The sequence below is a fragment of the Falco rusticolus genome, chromosome 5, assembly GCF_015220075.1.
Source record: "Falco rusticolus isolate bFalRus1 chromosome 5, bFalRus1.pri, whole genome shotgun sequence".
NCBI classification, from domain to species: domain Eukaryota; kingdom Metazoa; phylum Chordata; class Aves; order Falconiformes; family Falconidae; genus Falco; species Falco rusticolus.
In genome coordinates this window covers 76403287-76421152 of record NC_051191.1, presented here as the reverse complement: position 1 = coordinate 76421152, position 17866 = coordinate 76403287, and the positions used below count along the sequence as shown (strand labels likewise).

Here is a 17866-nt window from a genome sequence, read left to right as displayed (position 1 = left end):
CCATATTCTGTTGCTTCCTTAGAGAAGGACTTGTGTGTCTGAGAGCTTGTCTATATTTTCCTGAGCAGTGAAAATGACCCTTACACAAAGCTATCCTTACTCTCTGCAACTTGGCAATTTGATTCGTGCTTGCTGTGATCAGTGTAATAATAGGAAACAAATTCAGACACAGGACAAAATAAGGATCTGCGATAGGTGCCTCTGTGCTTTCTCTAAAATTAGGAGATAGTAATTGTGGTCAGAGAAAAAAATATTAAACAAATAGAAAGTAAAATGTCCCATCCTACAGCCAGTGATAAATGGGATGATGTCTCATCTACCTGCTAAATGCATCCTAAATGTTTTTAGGGAAGATAGTTGTAAATATGAAGCTGTTCACACTTTTAAAATGTATGTGCTGTTTAACCTGCCTCACATACCTCTATGTGGTTTGGTTTGTATTCCACTTTTTCCCCCTCTGTTTTCAGACATGTACTTTAATGCTCAACCATCACAGAAGAAAAGGGAACAAGTAAAACTGCTACAAAGTACTTGATGTTTTCTGGAAACTGAATGAAATGGCTTTCAGAAAAGCATCCCAACAATACCATAGGTTGCATCCAAATCATCTCTGCTATGTTGGCATGGAATTTTCATTTTACTGCTGTTTCCATACCGGAAAATAGGGGTTTGTGACATTTTTGAAGGAAGTTGTAAAACTGGATTTAGTTTTTTTTCTTTGTGGATGCACTAATGGGAAATGCATTGGAAGGGCAGTGCCCGCAATGGAAAGGCTCTTGAGTGATTTACACTGAAAAAACCTCATGATAAACAACCTGTTGTACCTGTTCTTTTTCCTTTCTCCACTGAGAAACATCAGGCTGTTTTTTCTGCTTTTACCTTATTCCCAGCCTGTTCACCCTTGACCTTGGCTCTCAGAGTAGTCCTAATGGCTATCAAATTTTACAGTTTTCTTCTGCACAAGGGTCTTGAAAACATCAGGACAACTTGAAAGCTGTAAAAACTGCACTGTGTGTTCCTCTGATTCATTAGATCGTAACATTTCCAAGGTCACAGCATCTAAAGAATAAAGATGTTAACATTTATGAGTCAAAAATAAAGTCTCACAGGAAGAACCAGCAGTAACAAATGATAGATTTTAATTTGTTTTCTCTTACAGAAAAATTGACTTACGAAGCTTTTCATGGGAGGGAATTTTCAGAAAAGGACTTCACTCTGAGATGAAGCTTAATGTTTTGTTTGGAGTAGAAAAAAATTGAATTAATCTTGATACATCAATATTTTCTTCACAAAATTTGGACTTGGAGTAGATGCCGAATTCTGCTATCACAAAATTCACAGTGGAAGTGTATTTCAGCAGGTCAGGTTGAGTGGAGTTGGTAACATTTTCCCAGCTGTTTCTTCATACATCTAGCTGGATCAACTTGTAAAATTCTAAGAGGAGAGCTATGTGGACTTCAGATAATTTTGAACATGTGGAAATATGCTGATGCTAAACTCCTCTTGAGAATCTAGTCAGTTAGTATTCTTGCTAAGGTTGAATGCTTTCCAGAGAGCTGAACTTTTGGCAAATTTGGCCTGCACTTAACCAAAATGGTCTTTAACTTGTGTGTGAGCTTTTTTTCTGGCCTTTAGAGCTGGTTCCCTTAAGAGAAGTGCAGCATAAGAGAACTACAAATGCCTTAGGTTCAGGTTATCCAGTGTGGGTGTGTAACTGCTGAAAGTATATTAAACGTAGAATCAGCCAAAGAAACAGAGTATATATAAATACTTCCATGTTGGTTTTAATTTGTTTGAATGGCCTTTACAGTCTCCAAATCCAGTCATTAACAAGAATAAGATGCTGATCAGATTATGATCCAGGACTTGGAACTTGTTTATATTCTTGTCAGTGTGTATGTGACTGCATTTCTGCCTGTTTCCTTAAAAGTGAAGTAATGATGTTGATGCTATGCTGCTGCTTGTTCTGAGTTGGAAGTGGGAACAAGAAAATTAAGTGCTGATTCTGTCTTGTGTATCTCTCTACTGTGACTCCCAGGAAATGTGTCTTCCTGGCTCCATGAAGCCAGTGGCAAAAATATCTCTTGACTTCTGTAGGACTGGGATTTCACCTTGAGGCATTTCACCTTTGGCTATTACAAGGTCATTTCTTTCCCAAGCATCTGAGATCAGGGTTGCATAAAACTGTGCAGTGAGGAAGACAGCTCTTTTGGACTGGAGCTCTGTTCTTAATTGTGCAGGATATGGAACCTAGAGTGGGGCTTTTCCCTGTGTCTCTCTGTGGAAACAAGGTTAGTGCGTTAGTCCTGAGAGGAACAGTGACCAAAACTCAGTAAAGAATCAGTAAAAATTTTTGGAGGGTTTAAAGAGAAAAGCTGTAACTGTGCAAATTATTACCATGTGGAAAGATGTGTGCTAGCATTTTGCAATGTCCTTTGCTGCATGGAAGTTCTGGATAAGCAGGCAACATGCTGCAGTTGCAGAACTGTAGTATGACCTTTTTTAGTGGAAGATGACTGATAATAGATAGTTCTGCAAGTGGTATTGTTTGTCCTCTGTAGGGGGCTAGCAGCAGCCTCTCATGGAGCAGGAAGATAAAAACAGTTTCTTTGTTGACAAGTTTGTAAGGACAACATTACTTACTGTCTCCATAATGCCTCTTTGACAGTATTTTGTTTAAAGTGGCTAGATAAATAGGAAAAGATGAACACCAAAATATTTCTATTTTCAGATACTGAATACATATGTGGATTTATCCATCAAGATGCACTTACAAAAACTTCAATACATATTTTTCTAGCTATTTTATTGATAAAGCTCCTTTAGGAAATATTCCGGATCTGCATAATATACTGTGGATAACTGGCTAGCTGAAAAGGGTCACATAGACATAGTCCAGCTGGCTGGACAAAAATGCACATCGCTCTCAGCTTATCTGAAGTAAAGCAAAATACACTGTCTTTGGCTGTCCTTGTTACACAATAACAGGAAGATTTTGGTGGGAAAAGAATGTTGCAGGTGGGAACAGATAACTACAGAAGAGAAACTAGGGGCGGGCTTGGTATTTAGGCAACTAACCAATAATGAGCTTAACTTTTGTAATATGTATGAGCTAATTATAAGAAGGCATAAAAGGTGACTGTAAGAGACAATAAAGGAAGTCTGCTGATCACTCATATTGAGTGACTGTGTCTTCCCTCCGTCGCAACAATATACCTGTGTGCTAAGTTTTGTTTGTGGTTCTCTAAATTAGAAGAAATTGATGTGGGCCGACAGCTTCCTTTAGCTATTTATTTTAAAATGTCCAAGCACATAAATTATTCCTTTCAAAGTCAATTTAAATTTTGTGTTTACTAAATGAACTCCAGATCTTTCCCTCATATTAGTAGTCAAGAAATCCTTTAAAATGAACACAGATTTGACCCAATCCTACTGCTATTTCAAATATCTTCTGTTGCACTGTGAGTGTTGGGTTCTGTGGCCTTGACAAATGCCAAGATAAAGGTTGTGCTGATGAACACTTTCCCATTTTCTTATAGAAATCTGTGGAATTCAACACTAAAAGCTGAATTTGGCTCATTCACTTTCAGGCCTCAGCCATTTTTCCTTTTGCACGTTAATAGCCATAAGGCTTCTGTGACAGTTTAGTTGTGACACTCATCCAAAATTCATCAATTCCATGCAGACATTTTGATTTCAGTAGTTTTGCCCATAATGATCTGTAGCTGTGCTGACAAATTTTGTTATATGTGTTTTAATGCTTTTTGAACATTCAGGAACTTATTGAATTCCAACTGGTATAATGAAGAGTAGGAATGGATTTTGCTGGAGGTAGATTTAGTACTTTTTTTTTTGGCTCTGCAAGACTTCTGAGAGTACCATCCCTTTGTTGCAAAACACATAAATGAAACAAATTTCTGGGAGAGCATCAGTTTCACCTGTAATAGTGAAAGAAGAATCAACCCCAGTATGCATAAGGTGGATACAGGTCCCCTCTGACTAAAAAGAATTAGGTCACTTAAAGAACAACTTCAAACTTCGTTTCCTGTAACTGAAATACAGCAATTGTAAATTACAGCACTTCCTCATGGTAACGGATGCTCAGATTTTGTCAGGTGCTTGGCTAGGTTTTTTACAAAACATTCTCAGATGCTTATATAATAATTGCATAGTATGAAGTCTCTAAGTAACACTGCTGTGCATCGAGGAGGACAAGAGCAGAGCATCCCTAGGGCTGCTGAGAGTTATTTCCAGGCTGTAGCAACCAAGATTCAGCTCTGCTTTCCAGAAGGAATTATGACGTAGTTTCAAAGCTTCTTTGACCTTGGCAAATAGCTGAACCAGTACAGTTACTAGTGCACCCAAGTAAGCAAACTTCTTTTTATCTTGACTTTTTTTCCTGGAAATTCTTTTCTTTAAAATTTCTGAAACAAGCAGTGGATTTTGGAGATTTCCCAAAACAGTTCCAGAAAGAGATGGTCAAAATTATCTCACCAAGAGCTGAGGGTGTGGTTGCATATATCCAGCTCTGTCATTGGGAGTTGTCTCATTTGAACACAGTAAGCCCAAATAGGTTCTTGGCAGACTACGTCATAATTATAAATGGCCCTACACCTTCTTAATCATTTTGGTGCATTTAATTATTTTTCAGGGCTCCTGTAATTGCTGCCATTATACTACTATATGAAATTAATTCCTTTTACAGAGGAAATTGCAATACTTTTTAAAGGTGTTTTCTTCACTTAATACCCCAAGAGTTGCCCATCTACACAGCCAGAATTTACTGGAGTGAAAGCTTTGTAAATATTTTGCCAGTGTAGATAAAACTTTAGGCTTCCCATTGAGAGCTAGATTGCAGTAAACCTTGATAATTCAACAGTATATGCACCTGCATCCAGCACAGCAATTTCGTGGTCAGATGGCAACATTTCTCTGTTTCTGTTGTTTCATTTTTGTGTTATGGTAATTCCCTCATGGTGAAAGACAACATTAAGGATAGTTGCAGCTACAAAATTAGTGGGAAGAGTTAACTTTCTGAGTTAGAGGTGTTTGGAGTCAAGAGTTTGATTAACACCCAATTCTATCAATTACAGGAAAAAAAAAGAATGATAGGATATGACCCAACCAAAAGGAAATTAACATAGCTGGCCCATGCAAATTTTGGCTTTTACAATAGATAAAATTAAGAGCAAGCCTGCAGTTTTTAGGTGTTTGAATGTACTCCTATTGCTTTTATCGCTGTGTTAAGCTTACTAAGGAAGCCATATCCTGCCACATCAGGTGTAATACTCTGTAAATTATAGTTGTTCAGCACTTTCACTGACGCATCCTTTAAAAAATGTCCTTCTTAGGTATTTGAAAAGCGAAGATGGGGTGGTGTTCATATTGTTTGCAGGCACATTGTCTGCTTTTCTCTTGGTGCAGCCTGGAGCTTGAAAAAAGTTCAACTTTGGACTTCGCAGGCTTTGTGCATGCTTTTGGTGGGTTATTTTTGTTTGTTTTTGTTTTAAAAAATAAAGCATTAAATTCACCAGTCTTATCCCCTTGGTGTTTTACTAGCAGAACTGGAGTTAGAAATGCTGGTCAGCCTGCCAGGTGAAGTCTCTTAAATAACATGTGGGTTTGGAGGAGAAACACCAAAAACCCAACAACATGGCTCTTAAAAATAGGTAGAATGTTTGGCTCCACTCCTAGTTTCGTACAGCTCTTGGAGTACAAAAGGGAGGAGTAATCTTCTAATGCTTTTGCAAAATCTAACATAACTGGAACTCCTTCAGAGAGATATGAAAATAATCTGTTCCTTTTGTTATTTTCCCGGTTTATGTATCTGTTGGATTACCCTTATGGGAACTTAAGTATTTTTATTACATCAGCACCTTGTGCTGCTAATCATAGTACAGCTTTTTAGAAATAAGTATTTTGTAAGGGGTAGACATTCAAAAGGCTTCACATTTCTTTGACTTTTGTCCCTTTTGACGGCTTTCCCATCACTTACTTAAACCAATAGTCCTATTTGTTTAATTGTTTGAAAAAAGGGAATTAATTGATCAGCCATCGGCAGTCTGATGCTGAGTAACATAACAGCTGATAACACTTTCTTGTGAATTCCCCCTTGTGAAGAAACTCGGCGCTTGATAGAAGTTAAGAACAAATCTTAAAATGAAATTACTATTTCTCTGAGTGTCCTGAAGGAACACCCACAGGCCTGACATCTAAATCATGTTTTAATTATTGATTTGGCCTGTTAAAAGATGGCATTACTGTAGAGTTCTATTTTTGTCCCTGTAGCCCAAGAATGATAGGAAGTTTCTGGAAATATTAATGAATGCTTATGGAAGCTGCAAATATCTGCTGAGTGGAAACCTCACAGGAATGCTTTGGCAATAATGCACCCAGGAACCTGGGCTGTAAATAAAGGAGAGCAGCTTCTTGGGGACTTTGCGCTGCCATACTGCAGGTGTGTTCAGGATGAGCCCAATATGCAGGAAGTGACTTGCTGGTTATTGTTTTCAGGAAAAATCACACACGTGTCTTTTTGTTGTCATACTGGACTCCAGAAGGTAGAGCACATCCCCAGGCTGTGCTGGCTCAGCACTTGCACAACTAATGGTGGAAATTTTAGTAAAGGACAGGAGCTTTCTGAAACAGAGCAGTGATTGAAAGGCTAGGGGCTTTACCTTTAAGCAGCAGGTTGCGTTTTTTGTTAGAAAGATCCTTTCTGCAGCTTATTTCCAGCATTTTTGTGTGCTGAATGCTGTTACAAAAAAGCTAACTGGTTTTGCAGACAGAGCCAAATTTCTAATTCCTATTTCAAGCTGCTGAGGAGATTGTAGAAGGAGGGCTTCAGTGCTGTTCAAGGGAAGTAGATGGAGACCTTGGCTATTTTGAGTTAAAGGTAGGCTTCTGGGAGGGGGAACCTCCAACTTGAGGGGGAAGGCTTGCAAAAAAACTTGGAAGAAGCCTGTCGCTGTTCTGACAAATCAAACTTCTCAGAGGATTGCGCAAGGAGGGACAAATCTAGTCAGGCTGAATCCAAGGTCCAGAAATGCTGAAGGCATGGGGTGAGAGCCTGAGCTGGCTTTTCAGAAGAATCTGGTTTTACCATACTACCTTGCTGTCTTGGGATTATGGCTGGGTATGATACCAGGTAGCAAAGCTTTGTCTGGAGTACTTTTAAAAGTTTAAAAAAAAAAAAAAAAAGGACTGTGTGAACGTGAACTTAATTCAGAAGTATTTCAGCCAGCTCTGCAATGGAAGGCACATTTGAAATGTACTGCCAGGGTAGCTCTGATGTACTAACAGATGATTTTCTAAAAAAGATTACTTTAGCCATTTATCATGCACTGTCTAACATAGGGACAGTAGATAGGGTTTTTGGTCTAGTGTGACAGTAGCTGGGGTTTTTGGTCTAGTGCACCACAGATTCAGAGCTGATAATTATCAAGCTGTGAGGCTGTCTATAATAATTTACATATTTTTAGTTGGTTGATGTGCACAACTGGAGGATTCACAGCAGTGATCATCTGATGTGTATGTGATGCTGACTTTCCATGTATAAGCCAAGATACAGTCTGTATTAAAGAATTTGCACTTTCTAGAATGAGTGAAGAAATTTTGGGGTTTTTTTGTATGAGGGAGGGAAGATGATAATAGGATTGTTCATAGTTGAAGCAGAATGCATCTCTCTCATCATTCATGGTATTCTTCCAGATACAGGTATGAAAAAAAACCCTGAAACTAATACTAGCATACCTTCTAAAAACATTGGACTTGTTGCTGTATGTGAATTAATATAGAAAATTATAATAGGGCTTATTTTGTGGGGAAGACATGTTTTTGCTAAACAAGGCATACTTTTGTCTTATGCCATATTAATAGCATGTTTCAGATAGTTGTTTGTTACAACAAAGTCAAAGGTTTAGCTCATTGTCTGCTTGATTAATTTGAAGACAAACCCTCAAACCTACCCTATAAATATAAAAAACATATCAAAATCAGGTGTTTCTTTTTAATTTTTGACAAAATATCATTATTTACTGTGATGATGCTACAATTATTTTGGGAAGGAGTGTTCTATATATTGGCTTGCTGCTTTTCAGTCATATGTGACCCTTATATATTCAGTCAGTAATTCCCTGAGCCATCTGTTAGCTGATATATGCAACATGAGTATATAGAAAGATTATGCACTTGCATATATTCAAAGACAGTGCTCAGTTGGAGAATTTTTTCTGTATTCTTAGTATTCTCATTTACAAAAGCTTTTTTCCCTCCTCTTGTGTTTTAGATATTGACGAGTGTGAAAATGACTTCTACAATGGGGGTTGTGTCCACGAGTGTATCAACATTCCAGGCAACTACAGGTGTACATGCTATGATGGGTTCATGTTAGCCCATGATGGCCACAACTGTCTTGGTAAGTAGTGAATGCAGAAAGTTTTGTTTCATGGTTGTAATAGGAAGGTCTGATTTGCTTGTTGTTTTGTTATCTGGTATGTTTTCAGTAAAGACTTGATCCAGATCACACTGAGTAAGTTCAAACCTGTCTACTGAATCCAGTGTTGTTTAGACCAGACCCTTAAAGCTGGCACTTATAATCCTAACATACTCAAATCAGTTTGCCTATCTGTGACATTACTAAAAAAATCCTGGACCTCCAAAGCTTGTGCTGGATGTTTGAGCTTCCTTTTTTTAAGAAAAGGAATCTGTCCCGTCCACTTAAATGTATTTTGTCTGTTTCTTGCAAATTTTGTAATTCCAGTCATATCTTTGGAGCTCCCCCTCTCTTTTTCCCTTGTAGGATAACATAGTTCGAGGATACGCTGTAAGAACATAAATTACAGAATGTTAAAAGTGCAAGTATGATGAAGGAGTATTTGGACAATAAAACAGGACAGAACAAACAGTTATATCAGTAATAGCTGTTTACAAAGGGGAGGGGCACAGTCCACTAACTGTACAAAGCCATATTCAGAGCAGGGTCTTAACTGCTTCAGCAGTCTGAGGATTTTGGGATCTATTTTTTTGATTTGTGCCCATTGCTCTGGTTTAAATAGGTTGGGTTTGTCCTAGAATCATAGAATGATTTGGGTTGAAAGGGACTTTTAAAGATCATCTGATTCCAACCCCCTGCCATGGGCAGGGACACCTTCCACTAGACCAGGTTGCTCAGAGCCCCATCCAGCCTGGCCATGAACACTTCCAGGGATGGGGCATCCACAGCTTCTCTGGGCAACCTGTACCAGTGCCTCACCACCCTCACAGTAAAGAAATTCTTCCTAATATCCAATCTAAATCTACCCTCTTTCAGCTTAAAGCCATTACCCCTTGTCCTATCACTACATGCCCTTGTAAAAAGTCCCTCTGCAGCCTTCTTGCAGGCCCCCTTTAGGTACTGGAAGGCTGCTATAAGGTCTCCCTGGAGCCTTCTCGTCTCCAGGATGAACAACCCCAACACTTTCAATCTGCCTTCACTGGAGAGATGCTCCAGCCTTCTAGTCATCTTCATGGTTCTATAAGCTAAAAAAGTGTATGTTTTATTTTGAAATTTCTTCACACCAGTTACCTGGAAACGAACTTTTACTGCTGTGTCCAGTTTCCCATACCTGCTTACTTGGTAGTCATTTTAGCTAAATTGTAATGCCTAGGGATTATCTTTCTCAATATTTCCAATATAAATGCAATGACCAGTGTTTAGTACTGTCCAAAATTAATTTCAAGGTGATATTTATAAAACTGTGTGGAAAAGGGGGTATTTTTTCTGTGTCACACAGCACCTTTACTTTGGTAAAAACTGAGATTTTTAGGTCAGGAAATCAGGTAGTGAAGCAGAAGTCCAGTAACACCAGTTTGCACTCACTGAAGCTATGGAACAGCTGGAGTTTCTGAGCAAGGATTTGGTTAGATTTCAGTAGATTTATTTCCTAATACATTCATATTCAAACTGAGTGATATTTGTTCAGATGGGTTATATATCCTGACCATTGACAAGCTTTTGACTCAAACTTCCAAATTTCATTTGTTGAAGAACAGACTAGGATAGATTTATTTACCTCAGTCTGAGGTGGTCAAAGGATTAACTGTGCAAGAGGTATTTCTTTTACAAAAAATAGCCCGATACTTCTTCAAAAAAACCAACCAAACTATATTTATACTAATGTTCATAAGTATCTCTTAACAAAACAGGACACAAACATAATCAAATAGTTTAGCTATTTGGAATTAAAATAACTGTGCACATACATTTTTTCAAACAGCTTTCTATTTTCAACTTTGTTTTAAAATTATTTCCATAGTGGTAGGGAAAAGTAGGCTAGCAAATATGCACAGCAAAAGAAGTGACCTGTTAAAGGATGAACCATTCAGATCTGTTGGATTTTTTTGGACCCCCGCTGTCTTTGTTGTTGCTCTGCTGTCATGAAACATACTAATCTACAGAGATAGGCTGGATCTACAGAGATAGCCAAATTTCTAGTTTTCTTTTCATTGATTTCTATTCAGCCACTTGGGGTTTTTTGGGGTGAAAAAAAGCCCCACAATAGTATAAACATCTGGCTATGGTTGAAAGTGTTAATCCAAAGCTTGCCAAGGGTTCTTTCAGTTTTTTTGTAGAATCGGCGTCTGCCTGTATTCATGGTCTACTTTGAGCTGATTACTTGTGTTACCCAAAAAATCATTAAAACCACATTTCTAGAAGAGGTTCAGTGTACATCTAGATGAGTGGGAATACTAGCAAAGGGCTCCCTTTCTCACAGTGTGCAACTTTAGCACACTGAAAGAGATTGCAATTGTCTCTAATTTTGAGAACACAGACTGGGGAAGTTCCTGTTCCTTAAATGCAGATTGAGTATTTGCCGCTAATGATATGTCTCAGTGAAATAGCTGGTTTTACTTATAGGCACTGAGAAAGAAATCAAGGTACGCTCCTCTTTCTCAGTCTAAAAATGTGAATGAGTTTACCAAGGATGAAAATGTCTGATTGTAAGGTCTCAGACTGCAGTTTTTAATCCTGACAGTAGCCATGCAAATATTGCTATAACTGCCAGTTGTGTGCTAACACAGATTTGGAACACCACTACTCAAAAAGAGAGAACTTCATTTTTCTGTCTTCATTTGGTCCGTAGCTGGTTGCTGGCTGCTGGGATAGCCTGTTTGTGCCTAGTAGCACAATATCAGTTTTAAAAAGGGAGATGTTCTAGTCTTTTCCCTTCTGGCCTAGTTGTATTTCCCTTCTCTTATGCTACCAGAAATGTGTAAATGCAGTTTGCTGTTTTTAAAAGGACGTGGTGAGGTCTCAAATCAAAACCAAACTTTGTATTTGTGCATGTTTAAATTAGGAGTTCTATAACCTTTTGGAAAATTTTCACAACATGTAAAACTTGGTTAATTTAGTCCAAAAATATATGGATTTTTTCCCATGAGGATATTAGACATTGAAAGTAATTAAAGTTTTGATGAATCCACTGGTTTCCACCTGTTCTTGCTTTTTGAGAAACCACTTATTTTTTGGTTTTTACCTTCAAATGCATTCTTCTACAGAAGTTTTTTTCCCCCCTCCTCACTCCCCCTCCCCAACCTCTGTAGGACTCTACCAGTCTTAATTTTGACAGTTCTGTAGTTAGGTACCATGCCATATATTCTATGTATCAAGTTCATATTCCTCTTAGAAGAGGCATGTAATGTTTGATTAGCATGCTGAAATTAAGTCTGTATTCACATTAAGTAGGGCCGTAGTGGATATTGCATAGAATTATGTCCTTTCCACAGAATTTGTAGATAAGCCTATAAAACTCTTGGCAGGTTGATTTTGAAAACCCTGCCTGAACCATCTTCTCATACAGCACCATGGATGTGTACATGCTTGGACAGAAGATTTGCTAGAGTGACCCAACATGTGACTACACTATTCCTACTTCTCCCCCATCCTTTGGCCTTCCAGGCATTACTGTTGGGGTCCATTTTGTCAGCACATCAGGAGCCAGGCAGCAAGAACTCTTAGGGGGCAATTTGACTGCCTAAACATAGGAGCCTCCTGACACTGAGAACACCCTGGAGCTGGCCGATGTGACACAAGATCATAGAATATCTCGAGTTGGAAGGGACTTGTAAGGATCATCGAATCCAGAGATCTACAGGAATAGATCTGGAGTATGAGATGGAGGCTAGGTGGAATAGTATTAGGAATCTAAAATAACATCTGACTCCAACGTTCAGACAGCTGAATTGCTCTCTCAGTGACTTGGGCCTCATTTTATCAAGCACATGTCACTAGAAATTTTCATCTAATGATTTTAGATAGAAGACCTAGGGATGGGACCCCACAATAGTTCATTGATAGTTCTGTTGGCCCTCTAGGAAGCAGTTTGTAATGGACAAGATTGTTATATCAGGATTTCTGCATCTCTTGCTTGACTAAAGTCTATGCAAAATCTTATGCCGTCTCTTCTTGTCAGGGTTTACATTCCTTTCTAAACCTTCACTGGATGTCTTTCTAGTAATGTCAGTATAGCAAGATGATTAAAATCTTCCTCTATAAATGGCAAACTTGGAGTATTCACAACTAATTAGATCAGGTGCAGTTGATAGGCTAAGTGTTTTTTCCTGAGTTCTAGTTTCAACATTTATTTCTTCCTTTCTAATCAAGTGAAACTTCTTATTTATTTGTTGGAAGGAGGTGTTAGGTTAGGAATTCATGGTTAAAATTTATACTGGAAAATGTCCAAACCTGCCCTCCAGGGAACTCGACTTGCTCTCTATGTGATATTTTTATTGAGGAATTTCTCAAATATAACATGAAATGACACCATAGGAAATTCAAGCTATGATGAGATCCTTGCCTGGCTAAAATAATTTATTTTAGCACTGTAATCACCTGAAATAGCAGTAGTTCTTTCTGAAAATTGCTCTAAATTCTGCTCAGTGGATGCAAGACTAATATTTGGTCTCATGCAATAGGGTTTCTTTATCCTTCATTTGAAACTAGTCGTGAAACATGGTTTCCCCTCTCATATATGAAATACCAGTCTGTTGTGTTTTGAGATTTTTTTAATAAGCAATTAGCTCAGTGGTCTAGATGTTCTTTCATGTTTGATCATTTTTTCTCCATGATCTTACTGATAAATTGGCTTTTCCTTCTTTGCATCTTTTGCGTGTTGAGGCATGCTATCCATTTTCATTCTCTCTTGCCTTTAGGAGAGATTATGGCATAACAGATCATCAGTGCCAAACATTTTACCCATCTCATTTGCAGTAAATCAGAGTCTGTTCTCAGGTATCTGGTAGAATCTGTACTATAGAGTATCAATGGATAAGACTTATGCCTTTAAAACTGGTTATTCAAAATATACTCCCTGCTCTGATTCAGCATGACACTTAAAGGAGTTCCTAATTTGCCTAGGTTTTTATACTTTCTTGATTTAATATTAAGAAAGAAGACTGGACTTCTGCATATGTGTAAGTGCATTATTGATTTGAGGCCTGCGGCAGCTGGATATACTTTTACTCTTTTTGTGTCCTCTTGCAGGCTTTCAGTAAGACAGATAGCGGAGGAGGTAGGTTGAGTCTGGTGTTGTAAGCTTGGATGTTGTACAGAATGAGATACGTGATGGATGGGGATGCCATAGAGAAGGGTTGAGAATTTGTCTTCCTTTTCAGTGAAAATTTCAGGGAAGCTTGGCATAGCTGCCACTATGGTGATTCCAGAACAGAGAGTAAGAGAGAATTTCCTGGGATTTTTTTAGTTTCAAGCTGTTGGGATAGGAATTGTCACATGGAAAGAAACCCTGCATTCTTTCAGCAGCAGTAAGGCTGCAGCTGGTGGAGGACTGTTCAGTTTGGGCATTGCACTTGGATAAAGCCAAAAGAGCTGTGAGAATAATGAATGATCTAGGAAACACAGAATCATTGAGTATCTCGAGCGGGAAGGGACCCATGAGGATCATGAATTCTGATGTGGCTAATGCTAAAAAGAATGAAAGAAAGGGTACAGTTTTTTTCTAGAGAAGAGAAGATGAAAAAGGTGCAGTAGTCATCAAATCCAAAAAAGGCTGCTTTGAAGAATTAGACTTTTGCTGTTTTGTTTTTGTATGGTTTTGCTGTATGTTTATGTATAGTGAATGAGGTTAGTGCAATAGTATTTGGTTACTCAAACTGGGAAATTCAGAAAGAGCGTTGAGTTATTTTTCCTTTCTCCTGAAGGACTCTCATGTGAACTACCATTATCTTACTTTAATCTCTCTCCTACTATATAAAAATGTAAGCTTCCTGGGAGAGTATTATGTGCTGTGTTGGTCTGAAGCATCATCAAGGAAGAGCTTTCTAAAACTTACCATGGATTACTAAACTTTGGGATTTATCCAGGCAAAGCTGGCTAGAAATCTTGCTGAAAACAGATCTTGCTGGTATTCCTAACTGTGTCTTACAAATTTATTCAGCATCTGCAAATAGAAAGTGGAAGAAAGTGTGGTAACTATTTAGATCAGAGAGCAGAGCTTTTTTTTGGGGGGTTGGTTTTTTTTTCCTTTTTTTTTCTTTGCAAAATCTTGCCAAAGGGCTTACTTATCAGCTGATACTCCAGCTGTTCCGAGCCTTCTGGAATTCACCTATCTGATCAGAATGTGAAATAATGGGGAGTGAAGAGTGTGCAAGAGAAGTATGTAGCAACACAAGCTGACTGCCATTGGTTCTTACTTGAGAAAACCATGTAATACCTGCTCCAGATTCTGCTTTTCTATCCTTTTTTCCTGGAGGCACACTTTTGTATACATTCGTTAGGGAATTCTTCCTAAAAAAATCAACACATCTCATTGTGTTCTGTTGCTCAAACCAAATCTGGGTGTAAAAAAGTATTTCATGTTAAAGAATGGAATTGCATGGAGTGATGATTTTCTTTTGCTTATTTATTCAGATATAAATATGAATAGCTATGAAGTGCTACTCATCTCTCTCTGTTTCGTGTGTTTGTTTTTTTTATTTTCTCCTTAGCTCAAATTTGTGATCGTCCCTTTTTTGTAGGGAGTAAGCATTGTTTTTTTGCAAAAACACTTTGCTGCCAGGTTGCACCCATCTTAACTCTTTTTCTTCTAAAGGTTAACATGGGTTTCGTGAAGTTCTCTGCTCTTCCAAATTTCTCTGATTAGTTAGTGTGCTCAAGAACTTTGTAAACTCTTCTTAGAAACCACCAAAAAAGATACAAAGTAGCATGAATAAAAAATTTACTATAATGTATTCAGAGACCTATTCCTTTTATTTATAGGTTTTTCTGTGGTATTAACTGCTGTAGTACAGGAACATACATTAACACCTTGTAAATACTAATAGATTCGTCCTCAGAAAATCCTGTAAGGAAACAAAGGATATTTTTTATTGTTTTCTAGATGAAGAACTAGGGAAAACTGATTAAGTTACTTCTTAGCCTTTACACAGGATGTCTGGATGTCTGCCGCTAGCCAAAAGTAGAATACTTACCCTTCTGAATCCCTGTTTACACTCTCTTATTTTGCATATTCTGTGTAACTTTGGTTTCTTTTACAGAAAAATAACAATTAAATGTGGACATTATAATATATCTCAGTAAATTCTCCTCTGTGTCAAACATCCTGAAAATAACTATAAAATTAGGTTTTGATGATCCAGTATACTTTACGGTTCTTCAGCAGTTAAACCTGTTTCTGATTGAGAAGAGTCCTGGGAAGCAGAATGAACTTCTGATTATAAATCATGTCAGAAATGCAATTACTCATGTGCATTATAGATTTGATGGCGGTTTCTTCAAGACCTGAATGTTCAGTATGGTAGACAAACACAAGCACAGTGTCAGCTCTGAATTCAGTAGCAAAAAATTGAGTAGCAAAGTCCTGGTTATGGGCAGAAGGCCTGATTTTCCAGCCTGAAAATGGACATTACTGTTTTATTTGTCTGTTCTTAGATGCTATTTTGCATTTCTTGACAAAGCGACCAAGTCACCTGGAAGCCCCTGTAGGAAAGGAGAGGTGGCACTTTCCCTGGAGCAACTGAACCTGCTCCCTGAGCGGTGGTAGTAGCCTGCCAGCTCTGGTAGGTAGAGGAGAGCAACCGTTGCAGCAAGGCATTTGGGAGCCTGCAGCTAAAGGAGAAACTTCTGGGGCAAAGTAACATCTGCCTGTTATAGAATGGGCCTTGGGATCCCAAATCAGTGTAAAAAATATTTGAAATCACACAATTTATTTTCTTCTAAGGTCTGAGGTTAGGGCCTAAACCAGCATTCCTGTCTTGCAGCACCCGTTTAAAATCTGTTGGCTTATTTTAAGAGAGGAGAGGTTTTAGCCCTGGCATGTAGGCTTAATTCCTGACTGGGTAGTAGTAGCCTACAGTCTGATGCAGATGCCAAAAAGAACATTAGTATGTATGTATGTATGTATGTATATCACATCATATCATTCATCCTCTTTCAGTGAATGTTCCAGTACTTTGTTTTTCTTTCAAAACAAGCCCAAACCAGAATCCCAAATCTACCTATTCCGGCTCTTGTTTGTCTGAATGTATACACTGGGATGGGGGTTATGGCCTAATCTGCCTATCAACATGAAGTGGGAGGAGAGTTGCAAGGGTATGAGAGATCATTTCTAAAGCTCCCAGCTGTAATATGTCAAGAAGGGGTACATAACTCATTTAGGATTGCATAATCACTGGTATGATTAGAGACCAATGTCTTCCTTTTAATTTAGCTTTATTTCTCTTCTTCTCCAGGCAGCTGTGCACAATGTGTTCCTTGCTTGAACTCCAGACAAATGCTTCTATTACTGATGTTTATTTTTCTTTATGTTTCCCAACAGCTCAAATAGATTTTATTTTTTATGTGAACATTTTAATATAAAACTAAAGAGCTTTTGTAAAGTTGTTTTTAGTTTCATAAAAACAAATACTTTAAAGAGAAGCTGAGAAATGGTTAATTTTCTTGGCTGTCTTCCAGTTTTCCGAGCCCTTCTTTCCTAATTCCAGGAGACTATTAGGTGAGCTGACAGTTAAGTATTGTCCTCCTCTAGCACATCAGTGGGGCCTCTAATAATATTATCAGTCATAAACTTTTCCAGATTTTCATGGTTGCTAATCTTAAGCTCCTTGGCAGATGGAGGGGGGTTGAATACACCCAATAGCCTTCTTTTCATAACTCTTCATTTTCATTAAAACATAAGTAAAATTACGGTATTTTTGTAGAGAAAGTTATTAATCTAAATCTTGAAGCTCTTACTCATTTCCAGGATTCCAGTGCGAGTTGTGCTTGAGCAGAACTTCAGGACTTGGCAGTTGTTTTAGGTCTTAAGAGAAGGAGGTCAGATTCCCAAATCAGGGCTCAGTGGTTGAGTAGCAGGGATCTGTTCTAAATGTGAGGGGCCCCGGCACAATATATATAATATATACTTATAGACAGGATGAAAAGTGTTGAAATGCAAGTTTTAACAATAGATGTCTCTGTGTGTTTTAAATCTTTGTGTTCTGTATTTCTGCAAATGATAACTAGCAGTGATTGGTCCTTGGAGAACAGTAAGAACCTTGGGATTAGAGGACCCCTGCAATTGGGGCCTAGAGGTATTAAGCTGCTGAACTTCCCCCAGACAAGCTGCAGTGGGTGCATACATAAAAATCCATGCTGCAAATTGCACAACTAACTGAATTGCAGTGGTGAATGCATTCTTTCAGAATGAAAAACTTGAGTGCATTTTTTGAAGTTTGGTTTTCAGATGCAAGCCTAAATAAAAAAGAAAGTTACTTTCTGAAATGTTTCTGCAGTAAACTAGTTTTTACTGTATTACTGTTTTCAGTTCTTTTATCAGTCTTGCTTGGTCTGTACGTTTAGATTAATGATAACAGCTGGGATTCATCACAGTAA

The 17866-nt window shown here is 38.1% G+C and overlaps 1 protein-coding gene across 1 annotated transcript in view; it reads left to right on the top strand.

Annotated features, from left to right (window-relative positions):
• Window positions 1–17866, top strand: part of SCUBE1 (signal peptide, CUB domain and EGF like domain containing 1) — a 218052-nt gene that overhangs the window by 24942 nt on the left and 175244 nt on the right. The window contains exon 3 of the mRNA XM_037390251.1: window positions 8288–8416. Within this exon, the coding sequence (XP_037246148.1) occupies window positions 8288–8416 (129 nt within the window). The remainder of the gene's footprint in view (window positions 1–8287; window positions 8417–17866) is intronic.